This window comes from Phyllosticta citriasiana (genome assembly GCF_038021145.1).
Source record: "Phyllosticta citriasiana strain CBS 120426 chromosome Unknown IWZ02scaffold_24, whole genome shotgun sequence".
Lineage (NCBI taxonomy): Eukaryota > Fungi > Ascomycota > Dothideomycetes > Botryosphaeriales > Phyllostictaceae > Phyllosticta > Phyllosticta citriasiana.
In genome coordinates, this window is record NW_027117301.1 from 59,083 (window position 1) to 71,955 (window position 12,873).

The following is a 12,873-nucleotide window of genomic DNA, read 5'->3' on the forward strand; positions in this document are numbered from 1 at the left end:
ACATACGCTGCCGCCAAACGGGTTACTCTCTCATATAGCGCCATCGAGCGCGTAGGTCATCTATGTGATGTGTCGCCACAAGTAGTGCGGCCAACATTGTCGTAAAGCACCGTCACACGTGTGGACCGTGTCAATCTGGAGCTAGTAGTAGTTTCGGCAGCAGCCGGAAACGCCTTCGCCGCGGCGGTTCAGTAGGACGCCTTTCAGAGACAACCTTCCATGAGTAATGCCTTAAGAATGACGGGGACGCGTGCTACGCGAGACGGGGTGAGAGTGAAGAAGGAGAGATAGGAGATAAAGAGGCCGAGGCAAGGAGGGAACAAGGCAAACTAAAGGTGAAGAAAAACAAGGCCTTAAGGTAGCTAAGAGGACGCGGGAAGAATGCAGCGGGGAGGCGGGCCTGGTGGCTGGAGGAGATGGAGTCATTAGGTGGCGGAGTTCCCGTCTTCAAGTGGATTTCTGTGCGGTGCAGATGACGAGTATTGTAGATGTTCACCCTGCAGTATTGCCATCTCTACTCTGAATATGCTGGATGCCCTTCCCTAAAGCACTCACTACTCAATTAAGACCAGCTGAAGAAGATGCGGAGATGTAGATTCGCTGCGAAATCATTCTCCCAGAAAAAAAAACCCCACCTTACTTACTCAGTAAACGAGTGATTAAGTGAGTGAAAGAGTAAAGAGGTAACGAGTAAAACGAAAGGAAGGGGAAGAATCGAAAGAAGAAGTAGAGGAAGGAGAGACGACTTGGAAACCCTAACAACATATACATGTATGCGTTCTCTTTCTACTACCCCTTGGCAAGTCTTCCATTCCGTCTCCCCTTGAATCCATTCAGTGCGCGCGTCCGGCGCTGCCAACCAACCACCACCACTCAAGAAGAGAGCTTGAGCATGATGAAGCCGATCAAGACCATGAGGGCCAAGATCCACAGGTTGTCGACGTTGGAGGGGTACGGCATACGTCCATGTCCGTTTGCACTCGCACGCTGTTCCCTGTCGGTAGACCCCAGCACTTTGGCCCTTGTGCCGCCGCCGTTCATGTCATGGCAGGTTTCGTTACCCGTCGTCGCAACGCCAGTGTGCTGAATTTTACCATGTATGCCGCGGACTAGGTGTCCAATATCAGCAATCTCACCCTCGACATTTCTGAGAAGGTCCATGCAGAGTTTTTCCATGTAGCGTTTGTCCATGTCCAAATTGTTGGCTTTGGGTTGGGCTGCTGAGGCTTCGACGGACCGACCCTCCTTAGGCTGCTCGGACAAGCTGTCTTTGAGCGCCGCCTTGAGCTTCATGAACTCATTGTACGTGTCGAGCGACACCAGCCGAACATTCTTGGCTTCGATCCGGATCTTCATGTGCCAGACCGATTCCGCAGCGCGGACTGCCTCGTCCAACTCGGACTGGCGGGGGTTTGGCCGAGTAATCGATTCGACGCATCTGATAAGTCTGTCGATTTCTTGGAGTAGCAACTCCATGTTGGTTTGCAGCTCGAACTCATTAGCCATGATGAGTGTCGTCAACAAAAAGATTGTTTTTAGGTTGTAGTACAAGAGATTGTTGGAAGAAATTGACGCTGAAAGTTAAAGCAAGAAGTTGAAGCCGATGTCGAAGCGAGAGATTGCTAGAGAGCAGTGATGTGTTGAGATGATGGGAGAGGGGGCTGTAGTGCTCTTTCAGCCAGCAACATATGATCAGGTTCCGCCACTTAAGTTTCTCAATTCAAAGTAATCCATGTTGCGCGTCGGAGCTTCAAGACACTTGCAATGATATGGCTCAGCATGGCAGCTTTCTTCCCGCCATTGGGGGTCGTGCCTAGAGAGCCGCAGCGCGCACCCTGCTCAATTCACTCATTCAGTCACGTATTCCCACTATGGGATTCTTGATCGCGGTTTCCGAGATGCCACCAGGAGTCCTGAGTGGTCTTCAGTGGCAGCTAGAGGGCGTTTTTAGGCTAACGACCTTCTGAACAGTTTCGGATGCGGCACGCACAGAATACAAGGGGGCCCTTCCTTGAGACAAGCATGCAGTGACAAGCCGCCAAGCCCGGCTGCAAGACGCCGCTCCAGTAATGGCGATATGCAGGAGTGGATTCAAGCAGTATTTCTCATGCCGCATGTGTTGGCGTGCTCTGTGTCGAGACTTATTTATTTACCTATTATGGTTCATGTCCGTCAACAAGAATTCGTGTTAGGCAGTTTGACCACCGAGCGCCCGTGGATCCGTGGGCGCTCCAAACGGAACCACGTACTCGTTCAATCCCGACCGCAATGCAGCTGAAATCCCAGACAACGACGTCAGAGTGCGGTGGTGATGGTCTTGGGTGTCTAAGTCTCGGGACAAAAATCCGCCGCGCAACAGCATGGGCGAAAAGCGTGGGCGGGAGTGAAACATATGGCATATTTGCAATGCAAGCATCTCGGTTCGGTGGATGGGGTGTTAAGATGAGCTGGGCTGCCTTTCAATCTCACAGTCGCTCGCGAGGCCCAGGCAGTTGAAGACACCAGCTGATGCCGATACCCGGTCTGACAAGATGGCAAGAGGAAGTCAGCAGCCGGCCTGCGATACTTTGAGGAATTGAGCGGCAGCGGAAAAGAAGACAGGAGCGTGCGGGTTTTCAGGGAGCGAGGCACCCAAAAGCCGAAAATGACGTCACCCAGGCCACTCCCTTCCACCAGCTTGCTCCGCGCCCAGGCCGCTTCACTTCTGGACTACCCCAATTTGTCAACTTCAAAACATCAAGAAAGCAAATTCCAGGCCAAGGACATTCAAGGGCGTCATCTCCTCGCTTGAAGATGCGGGGCTTAAAGAGTCCAAGGTCGAAACGCTCTGCAGCCTCTGCTTTCTACTTCGCTAACAGCACTGATACTCTCAAGATGGTTGAATGCCACAACAGGCCTTGCGCGGCGTATAGCGGTGACGTCTAAGGGCAGAGACGAAACGTGACCATCTGAGCACGATCCAATATCATGTATTTGTCAAGGTGGTCGCGGAAAAAGGCTTGAACATGGCACTGAGGTCGGCACCGCTCGGCGGAAGTGATGGTCTACGAAGCGGTGTGTATGCCAGTGCTAATCATGGTGACATCAGTCAACAACTTCCAGGGCGTCGCGGACCACCAACAGGCTGGTAATGGGGCAAAGCACAAATCAGACCTTGAATAGACGGGCTACCGAGGCAGGGAAACGCCAAGCTCTGTGATGTGAGGTGTGGAGAGCATCATCGGCGTTGGTCGCGGGATTCGGCTGGCCCGGGGGTGCATCTTGCATCGCGGATGTCGAGTCGTCCAGCGCTAATGGGAGCAGACACAATGTGATCTTGCTCCCTAACTTCGCTACGTGTCGATTAAACTACCTTGGAAAGTTAGTCCAACCAAGGGAGTGGTAGTAAGCGTACCAGATCAAAGGCTGGCAGAACGAAACGTCTCCAAAATTGTTTTCCGCGTCAATGGCGACAATCAGTCCTCATTGTCGCCAAGACGAGGCTCCAAGGAAGGCGTTGACAAAGCGCCCGGCTTGAAGACGGGGGAAGCTTTCCGCGACCTACGTGCGCAGTTTGCGCGAGATGTCAGGTTTGCCCGTGCGTAGTGCCATCCTTGCGAAGAGCAGACCTATATGGTGGTCGCGAAAACAAGAGAGGAGAAGTGAAGAAAGAAGGGAGGTCGAGGGCAAGCAAGGGATGCAAGGAATGCAAACAATTTCGCGACTCGATTTACTCGCAAGGCGTTCAGGTGGAACTCGTCTTCGCCTTTGGCGATAGTCTCGACGGGACGGGCCGGGCCGATGGGCAATCTGCTGATGTAGAAATGTGGCTTGTAGGGCTGTTGGTGATGCGACAAGTGCCTTTGGGTATCGCAGGTACCGTGGGCGCTGTCTCTGGCGCTCTGCAGTGTCGCATCCCAACCTACCCACCTGATGTCTGGACCGTCGCACTGCTTGACCAATTTTCTGTATCGCCGTGGGGGAGGGCTGCGGGAGGCCTTTTCAATCCACCTCGGCTGCGAGAAGACTGCGTCAGCCGAGAAAATCAAGAAGCGCGCGCCCTTGTTACCAGCATGGCCGTTGCGCATGCGCAAGGGTTGATTTCAGCGATGAGAGAGGCAGACACATCAGTCGCTTGCAGACAATGAGGTAAGGTGTTGCGGCTCTTGTCGCTGCCATTTTGGTGGCATCTGTGGGGGTGTCTCGTCGACTCTGCTTGTTCTGGATGTGGATTTTGTTTTTGGGAATGTTGCGACGGGGCGGCTCAAAATTCGACATTAGTGGCCGTGGCTCGTTCGAAGGCGTTGACATTTTGTCATGAAGGGAGGAGACAAACAGCTGTTTTCTGGATGAGGAGCGATGTATCCTCTTCGAGGAATTGCGGGTACAAACGATTGTTGATGAATAAGAGAGGCCAGTGCATGAGGGGAGATGGCGCAGAGAAGTGGCTCAGCGTGGCTGACGCAAGGCGGCGTGATTTTCCTGTGCAGCAATATAGTTTCGTCCGTGCGCAGTATATTTCTGTTCAGGAAAATCGGGTCCGATATCGGGCCGTGCAACGCATTGCTTCGTCATCATCGCCGGAACGGGCGGTCAACAACAACAACAATGGAAAGGCAAGGAACAAGCATTCCAGTCTCCGTCTGTCCTTGGAGAGTCACTTTCACACGTCGTCTTTTTTCCCCTTGATTTGCTATCAACGGAAGGTCATGTCCCTCGATGATGATGATGATGATGCCGCCACGGTCGCACACTGCTCGCCAAAATCACCCTTTATGAAGCTGCAGGCCAAAGCCACGTATGCATATTCGTCGCTCCCGTTACCCTTGACAAGCGCCCGACATCGTTGTCAACCTCCTCCTCCTCCTCCTCCACGCATGCACACTCGTGGCCGCCAGAAAGCTAAAGTCGCCCAGCGCAGATTCCACCGTCAGCCACTTCTACTCCCACTCCCACACGAACCGCACGAGCCGACCGCCAACGACGCCGAAACGCTGCTGCGAACTCCTCACACGCCTCTCCAACATCTCCGCCCGCCAGCCACAGCACGCCCGTCAACCAAAGACCTCATGCCGCTCGCAGCCCTTCCTTCCTCACAGCCAAACGTCAACCACAACCTCATATGGGAGCCCGGCGAGTCAGTCCAAATTGATTTGTGGAAACTACTTTGACATGTTCGTCGCTCTACCTTCTCACACCACCACCATCACAAAACGCGCCCGACGTCACACAGATTCTGGTCGAAATCCCTCCTCTCCCACCACGCCGTACCAAAGTCATCGTCGTCATCGTCGTCATCATCCTCAGTCTGACACCCGTTGAGCACTCCCGTCCGCTTCATCAGGGCGGCGACGACCTGTTGCCTGCGTAGGGCTCTCTTATGCGCCAACTCCTCCCAGAAAGGCTTGCGATCAGGTCCCACCAGTTTGGTGACCGCCTGCTCGATGGAGCTCTTGCATCGCTCCCACAATCCGCGGCGCTGAAGCCGCAGCTGGTACAATGCCTGAGCCCATACGATGCCCTGGCGCTCCATACACTGCCGGACGTGGATGAATTCGGCCGTCGACAGGTCCAGCCCGGGATCTCGGGGGTCCTCGGCCTCGTCCGTGGTGGGCATCATATTCATTATGTCGTCCGCGTCCACCGCGTCCCACTCGTCGACCGATTGCTTGTCCGTCAGCGCATTGACCCACGTGCTCTTTTGGGCCGCAGTCATGCAGCCAAACATGGCGTCGTTGTAGGCTTGCTGGATGATTTGATCGACAACGATCAGCTGGCGGTCCGACAGGTCGAGTAGCGTGCGCAGACCGGACTGCGACGCCCGATCTGGGTGCCAGAGCGCGCGGAGTTGCCGGGCCTGACGATTGATTCGTCGACGACACGTCACTGATTCTTCGTCGGTCGGCAGTAGCGGGTTGGCCCATGAGACCGAGGCGTCGGAGACGTTGAAGACATGCCAGGCTGGGGGAATGTGCTTGTCGCGAGGCAAAGATTTTTGCAGTTTGCCAGGGGTGATTCGCGGGATATATTCAATCCAGCTGAAGTTTCCTCCAGCAGGGACCAGCGGGCACGGCTGGGGCCGCGGACACGGGGGAGGCCGCGGACAGGGCGCGCACTGCGGCCGGAAGAAGTATCCAAGGAGGATGGCGGAGATGATGGCGAAGATGCCCAAGATTGCAAAGGCAAGAGGGTGAATTGCTTCAAGGAGGCGATGACGAGCTTGAGAACGACTTTGGGACCGATTTTGAAACCGACCTTGGGACCGAGGTTGGGGTCGAGCTCGGGACCGTAGACGAGAGCGGGCGTCCATGGCAACGAGCGAAGAGAATGTGATGAGAATGGAGGAATGGGGAGCGAACGGTACGGTGTTGTTCTTTACAACGGGCGCCAAGCGCCAAGGCCGCCCGTTTTGAACAAAAGGACAAAGATGATGAAGATGTCCGGAAGCGGCCGATGGTCGGGCATGACCGTCTTTGTCCTTGTCCGGGGAGCAAGCGCGGAAGCTCACTTCTCCTGAGACATTACTGCATGGCGCTTCCACGGTGGTCGGCGGTGTGCCGGAGACTCAGATCTCCTGAGACATCATTGCATGGCGCTTCCATGGGGTTCGGCGGTGAGCAAACAGGCCTCTCTTCCCCTTGAGATGCACCTCCATCTCCAACTCATCTACGTCCATCTTCCGGCCCAGCCCTCATGGAGACGCAACGCTCCCCTGCCACGACCTCGACGATGACGGCCAACAATTCAATGACCGAAACCATTCACACTTCGATGATGTGGATTGGCGTACGCTGGTGAGTACTTTACCCAAGTAAAGAAGAATGACTGGCTAATACTAGACAGGTCACTTGTGTCCTGGACGGACATGGCCGGATGTTTTACGATCGCAGCGGCCGTCGTGGCCCCTTTGTGTCTCCTGGCATTCCGGCAAGGCTTGTGCACCATCAACGTCCATCAGCAGCAGCAGCAACAACAGCAGCAGCAGCAGGAGGAGAAACATCAAAGACCCTCCAACCGCGATATTGCCGAACAAATCAGAGCAAAGCAGCTAGCCAAGAAAGACGCAGGGCTCTGGTCATGGATCAAGGCGCTGCTCGGATTTGCCTTGGCCGTGTTGGGGATCCTCGCGATACTCCTGTTCGCAGGACTCGTGCGGTGGGAGTCGAGCCGCGGAGGCCGCATGCAGGAGCAGCTCTTCAACTTCGACAAGAGCAAAGGGTGTGTGCGCGACAAGGCGGGCAAGGCGTGGATGGTGACCGGGAAGCTGCGCAACATGACGGACAAGGGCCTGGTCGACTATGCGAAGCATGTTGGGGCGCAAGAAAAGGCGCAGGAACAGTGGGAGGCGAGAATGGACAAGTGCGTCGAGAGGGAGCTGGTGACGTATCTGAATCTGCCCGGGGTAAGACGCTTGGAGAGTTCGGTGATCAAGGAGGGCGAGGCCCTGCGCGAGGTGGTGTTGAGTCTGCGGGAGATGAACGGAGAGGCGGCAAGGGCGACGTTTGAGCAGGTGAGTGAGATGGATTTGTTGATGGAGTCGTAATTAACATGAGTCGACAGATGGTCCATGTCGGCGTCAGCGTCCTGTCAACGCATTGCGATCCTGGTCAGCCCCTTGCGGCGTCGGGCTGTCAACACCACGTCCGCGCCGTCGTCAACATGGCCCAGGTGCACTTCCGCGATGCCATGACCCGCGCAAACGCCACCAGGAACCAGGCCATTCGCTTTCACGACTTGCTCAACAGCACCGCCCACTCTATATTTGAGAGGCGTGGCTTCATCGCCGAACTCCACGACAATGCCACCCACAACGAGCGCCTTGCCTCCAAGAAGCAGTGGCATCGCTGGCCGGTCCTCAGCTACTGGTATTCCCCGCCGCTGGAAGAGGCTTCTGCGCTCCTCCATCGCATCGAGGCGCTCCAAGACTTCCTCATCCCTCACTACTTCGATCCCCTCAATTCCCTCGTCAACAACGCCACAGATCTCCCTGATGCCATTGAAGCACTGGAAAAGTACATGGCGTTCCTCCACAGTCTCAGCTCAAAGACCCTCAGCGACTCTGACCTTGTTTCCGGCACCAAATTTCCTTCCACTGTCGTCGAGATAGCCTGTACGCGCGTTCTCAGGGCCGCGCTTGAGCCGCCGGGATACTGTTGGGGCTTTGCAGACTGAGGAGGCGTCGTGATGTAAACCAAACTGCCAATTAGAGGTGTCCCATTTGTCGTCGACCAACGCCTTCGGACGAGCCTGCTTGCTTGTCCCAGTCAACCCGGATACCTATACCGGCCGTGAATGCCATGTCGCATCTGGCACAGGGCAGGGCAGTGGAGTGGCCATGGCTGCGTGTTTCTATTCATATCTTCATGTCTTTACTCGCGGCCCCCCGACTTCCCTTATCTTGTCTTGTCTTGGACCAAGTTTCTCTATTAATCGATTGGTTGATTGCTCTTCAAGCCCCTTGGCTTTCTGCTAACTACTTACTTACGGTTCAATCTATCCACTCACTCGTCGATTCCTGCACATTCGCTTTAATTTACTACTGCTGCCCATACCTCCTTAGTAGAATCTTGGCCGAGCTTGCCTACGAGCGCTTGCTTGCAAGCTCCGGTCCGTCACAACGCCGGCGGTTGGCATGTGAACGCTGATTGGTGTAGTGCTTCTTTCTGGGCTGGATCAGATTCATCCACTGGTGAGTCTATGCTTGCTTTTCTCATCGGTCTATTCCACCTTACGCGTGATAATTGCCATTACAGCATCACAGAGACTTGTGGCGGCGTGCGCCGGACGAGGCTGATACACTGGAGGCCAATTGTACCGTCACGTCTTGCTTACCCCTTTGGACTTCGGGCCGCCCTATCAATCCACTTGCTATTTGTATGTGGGCTCTCCTGACCAACGTCGGCGTCTCTCTTCAGTGCATCCATCCATCGCTCAGCCTCTTTCCCAATCAATCAGCCTCTCCTGTCAATCAATCAATTAACCAATCATGGCCAGTGTCATTTGCTGCGGCATCACAAAGAAGGGCGTTCAATGCGGCAATCGGGGCACATACGACGGATTCTGCCACTTGCACGTCGACCAGGCCAAACAGGGCCCGGAGTACGCCGTCGTCCGCAGTAGCAGCAGCAGCCCGAGCCTCCAACACAACGGCCATCGCCAGAGGTCCGAAAGAGACCGTGGCGGCTCTGAGTACTCTGCTTCTCTGGCGCGTGGTGAGTGCACACATACATGCATATAAACAAACATACTTGCGGCTGGCTGGCATTGTCTCTAACACCCCGCCGCATCACCAGCTCCCCCTAGCATCCCACTCTCCTCCAAGCCCAAGGTCGTCGCGGCCACCAACGAAGAAGTCGCCGCTGCCACTGCTGCAATGTTCCCCTCGCCGCCACCCTCACCTTCCGTTCGCTCCTCATCCACGCACCCAAAGCCAACAACGTCGCCGCGTCCTCCCCAAAGCCGTCGTCGTGCAACCAAGGAGGCCGTCAACACCACCGTCGCGCTCTCGGACGAACTCGAAGACATCAAAATCCGCCTAGATGCGCTGTGCTTGCAGCACGTCGCCGCTGGTGACGTGCCGCTGTTGGGTCTGTTTGCTATGACGAGTGCATCGGTTGGTATGTTGAGGGATGTCGTTTCTGCGTCTGCGTCTGCGTCTGCGCAAGAGTGAGATTGAGATTAAGATTGGGATTTGAGGGTATGCGTGCGCGCGTGCCGACGCAGCTAGTGGCGGGCGCCGCGGCGACGTGGATCCGAAGGGGGAGGGAGGGGGGAGCAGCTGGTGAAAGGGGTTAGGTCAAGTCATGTATTTGTATGCGTGTAAGTTGCATGTAGGAATCGAGTCTGGAGATAGAGATTCCCGTCTGCACTAGACCCATTTCTGGCCTCCCTCCCCAAAAGTGTATGGGTACATCTCACGCGCTACCTAGCTACAAAGTTCCTAACTAACTAACCACCTCACATGCCATGCCCACCATCCCCTTCGTCTCCATTTTCCCTCCGCTGACTGGACCATAGCCCCGTTCCTGTTCATCGGCTTTCTTACGGGCCTATTTCAGCCCCCTTTTCCGAGTCACCACTGAGCCTGTGCATCTACAATGGCCACGCGCGCGTTTGGAGGCTGATTTTATTGACTTTTAACGCCGTTTTCTACGTCTGAGCTCAGGCAGACAGACAGTCTTGGATGCCGAAATCTAATCGATAGCTACGGAGAAAGAATTTTATCGTAGAGCAAAGGGAGGAGATGGACAGAGCGACAGAAGTGTCTTTGCATGTGAATTTGAGCTGCGGCCATAGTGCGTACTCACACGTGAGGTGTATTCCTACGCGACGCCCTCCGGGCGTCTTCCGAGACAAATCCAAGCTCACTCACTTAGCAGAAGTGGAAGCCTAGCAAAGTCAAAATAAGAAGAACAACATCATCTCAGATAGACGGAGAGACATGTCTAGCGTAGACTCATCCTTGAGATAATATCTTCGGATAGCCCCGGAGCAATGACATCGGTGTAATCCGTGCCTCTATTGATGGCTTCCCCGTCCCATGCACTTCCTAACAGTCTAAATGCCATGCGGTCCCCTGGATTCGGTAAGGAAATCAATTAGACAAGATGGATATAGACAAGACCCTCCAGGCCTGCGACCGCTGTCGCCGCCTCAAGACGCGATGCATCAATATCAACGACTCTCGCTCGCCCTGCACCAACTGCAAGAAGCGCGGTCTCCCATGCAAATATCGCGCAATCGTATGGATTATCTTTTCTATTTTACCACCGCAGATGTCAACTTTCGTCGTGGCCATTGAACTGACTCTGTCTCAGTACATCATCAAGCAAAAACAAGAATCGTCAGATACACTTGCCCAACTACCACTACCACCGCTACCACAGCAACAGCAGAAGCAGGCGGTAGCTGCAACAGACCATGCGACGGGAGACCCTTTTAGAGAAAACCAAATTGCCAAAGACGTCGTCATGGATGATCAGACTGCCAGAGACGCCACCGGAGAAGATGACGATGAAAAAGGAATTCCTCGAGAAGACCTCGACATGGAAGATGTCATTGCCGCAGACGTCAATCTGGGTGACTTCAACATGGCAGATGTTACTGCCGGAAACGTCAGCTTGGAAGATTTCAACATGGAATGCGGCGTTACTGCTAGAGACTTCAGTTTAGGAGGGGACCTTTGCATGGGACAGGACACTTTCGAATCATCCCTTACAAGTGTACGTTCGCCCCGCCTACCTACCCTTGGACGGGGACGGCCTTGACTAACTGCTTGCTTGCTTTGCTTACACCTGAGCAGTTCCTGCTTACTCCCAACGGAACAATGCTCAATGACGACGGACTGTTCATGGACCTGATGGTTCACGATCCGTTCATGCTGTCTCTTCCGCCTCTGTCGCACTCAACCGACGGCAAGGGAGACGCTGCGCAGCCGGCACCTTTTACAGCAGCCGCTGCCCAGCCCTATTCGTGCTCATCATCATCATCAACATCATCATCATCCCAGCCCCCGTCGTCCATGCTCGAGTCTCCATCCTCGTCCTACACGTACGCTCAGTCGCCGAAAATTTGCCTTTTGGATTTCCAGCCGCCGACCGAGCCAGAAACGAGCAAATTTGGACAGCAGCACTCCCACCAAGCAAATGCGGCGGCCATCATGACCGACGGCTTCGGTCTGCCCCGTCATCGTCCCCATAATGACAAGGACGTGGCTGCCATGGCCATGCTGGGTAAGAACGTAATCAGGGAGCTCAAGGCCATGTGCGATCGCGTACGTACGGACCAATGCATCTCTCTTGCAGGAACCTCGCTAATCGCTCGCCGCGTCGCCAGAAGAAAATCGATGCGATGAATCTTAAATACGTCTTGATATTCCTAGACGACTTTGCTTAACCCTTCTCCTAACTAGCCTACACGGCCCTTAATAGACCTTAATAGGCGCGTATATCTCTATATTATAGGTTTATAAGGCAACCTAGTAGAATACTACATAGACTGCGCGCGAAAGATTATATCTAGATATATATATTTACGTAAGCATAAAGCAGATTATAGTAAGATTTATATAGTATATCCGTCCGTCCTTCTATTCTATTTATTAGCTACTTAGATCTAGGGCGTAGAAGAGATAGCTACATATAACTTACGTAATAGAGAGAGTATTATAGGCTAGCCTTAGCTACATTATAGCGGGTAGATAAGTAGTAGTATAAAGATAAGCCCGTTATTAATTTAATTAAGGTTCTAGATTAAGCCCTATTAAGCCTAGACTAGTAATTAGCTAGTTATAATATAGCGCCCTAGGTTAGACTTATAGAGGCTAAGGTAGTTTTTAGTAGTTTAGAGCTAAACGAAGTTAAGACTAAGCTTCTACTATATATATTTAGTATTTAAGTCTACCTTAACCTTATTAGAATATAGTAGGAGTTTTAGTAAATAGAAAAGCTAGTATATTTTAGTAATAGTTAAGGAGGAGTATTAAGGCCTTAGTAGTCTAAGATATTAATTAAGGAATAAGTTAATAATAGTATATAATACTACTATAGGTTAACCCTATAGGGAGCTTTTTCTAGTAGTTAAGGAAAGAAGTCTTCTAATTAAGTAAATTATTAGTATACTATTCTACTCTACCTTTTAGAGGCTAATATAAGAGGTCTAGCTCTATATTATCTACGCCTACCTCTTATATTTAGTAATTAGAATAGTTAGGTTATAGGCTACTAGTTAGGGTACGTTACTAGTTATATAGCTATACTATAGTTATATCTCGCGTATCCTTACTATTAGTAAGATTACCTTAAGCTAGATTATTACGGTCTCTATTAGTCTTACTAGTTATTAAAGTAGATTACATTATAATATTAAAAAAAAAAAAAAGGCTAGAGGGCGTAA

The 12,873-nt window shown here is 52.9% G+C and overlaps 5 protein-coding genes across 5 annotated transcripts; 3 read left to right on the forward strand and 2 right to left on the reverse strand.

Annotated features, from left to right (window-relative positions):
- Positions 1–665: 665 nt before the first annotated feature.
- On the reverse strand, positions 666–1,506 carry IWZ02DRAFT_486048 (uncharacterized protein; the record flags this gene model as incomplete). Its single annotated transcript, XM_066769238.1, has 1 exon — positions 666–1,506. One exon carries the CDS (start codon positions 1,504–1,506, stop codon positions 874–876), a length of 633 nt encoding a protein of 210 aa, XP_066617567.1. The 3' UTR covers positions 666–873.
- Positions 1,507–5,185: 3,679 nt separating this feature from the next.
- IWZ02DRAFT_437853 (uncharacterized protein) lies at positions 5,186–6,289 on the reverse strand (the record flags this gene model as incomplete). The annotated part of the gene is made up of 1 exon (XM_066766665.1): positions 5,186–6,289. One exon carries the CDS (start codon positions 6,287–6,289, stop codon positions 5,186–5,188), a length of 1,104 nt encoding a protein of 367 aa, XP_066617568.1.
- Positions 6,290–6,844: 555 nt separating this feature from the next.
- On the forward strand, positions 6,845–8,151 carry IWZ02DRAFT_437854 (uncharacterized protein; the record flags this gene model as incomplete). The annotated part of the gene is made up of 2 exons (XM_066766666.1): positions 6,845–7,489; positions 7,540–8,151. 2 exons carry the CDS (start codon positions 6,845–6,847, stop codon positions 8,149–8,151), a joined length of 1,257 nt encoding a protein of 418 aa, XP_066617569.1.
- Positions 8,152–8,965: 814 nt separating this feature from the next.
- On the forward strand, positions 8,966–9,649 carry IWZ02DRAFT_495283 (uncharacterized protein; the record flags this gene model as incomplete). The annotated part of the gene is made up of 2 exons (XM_066770123.1): positions 8,966–9,191; positions 9,273–9,649. The coding sequence occupies 2 exons, from the start codon at positions 8,966–8,968 to the stop codon at positions 9,647–9,649; spliced, it is 603 nt and encodes a 200-aa protein (XP_066617570.1).
- An 815-nt stretch (positions 9,650–10,464) lies between these two features.
- Positions 10,465–11,363, forward strand: IWZ02DRAFT_161881 (uncharacterized protein). The gene has a single exon (XM_066762071.1). The coding sequence runs from the start codon at positions 10,587–10,589 to the stop codon at positions 11,244–11,246; it is 660 nt and encodes a 219-aa protein (XP_066617571.1). The 5' UTR covers positions 10,465–10,586; the 3' UTR covers positions 11,247–11,363.
- The last annotated feature ends 1,510 nt before the right edge of the window (positions 11,364–12,873 follow it).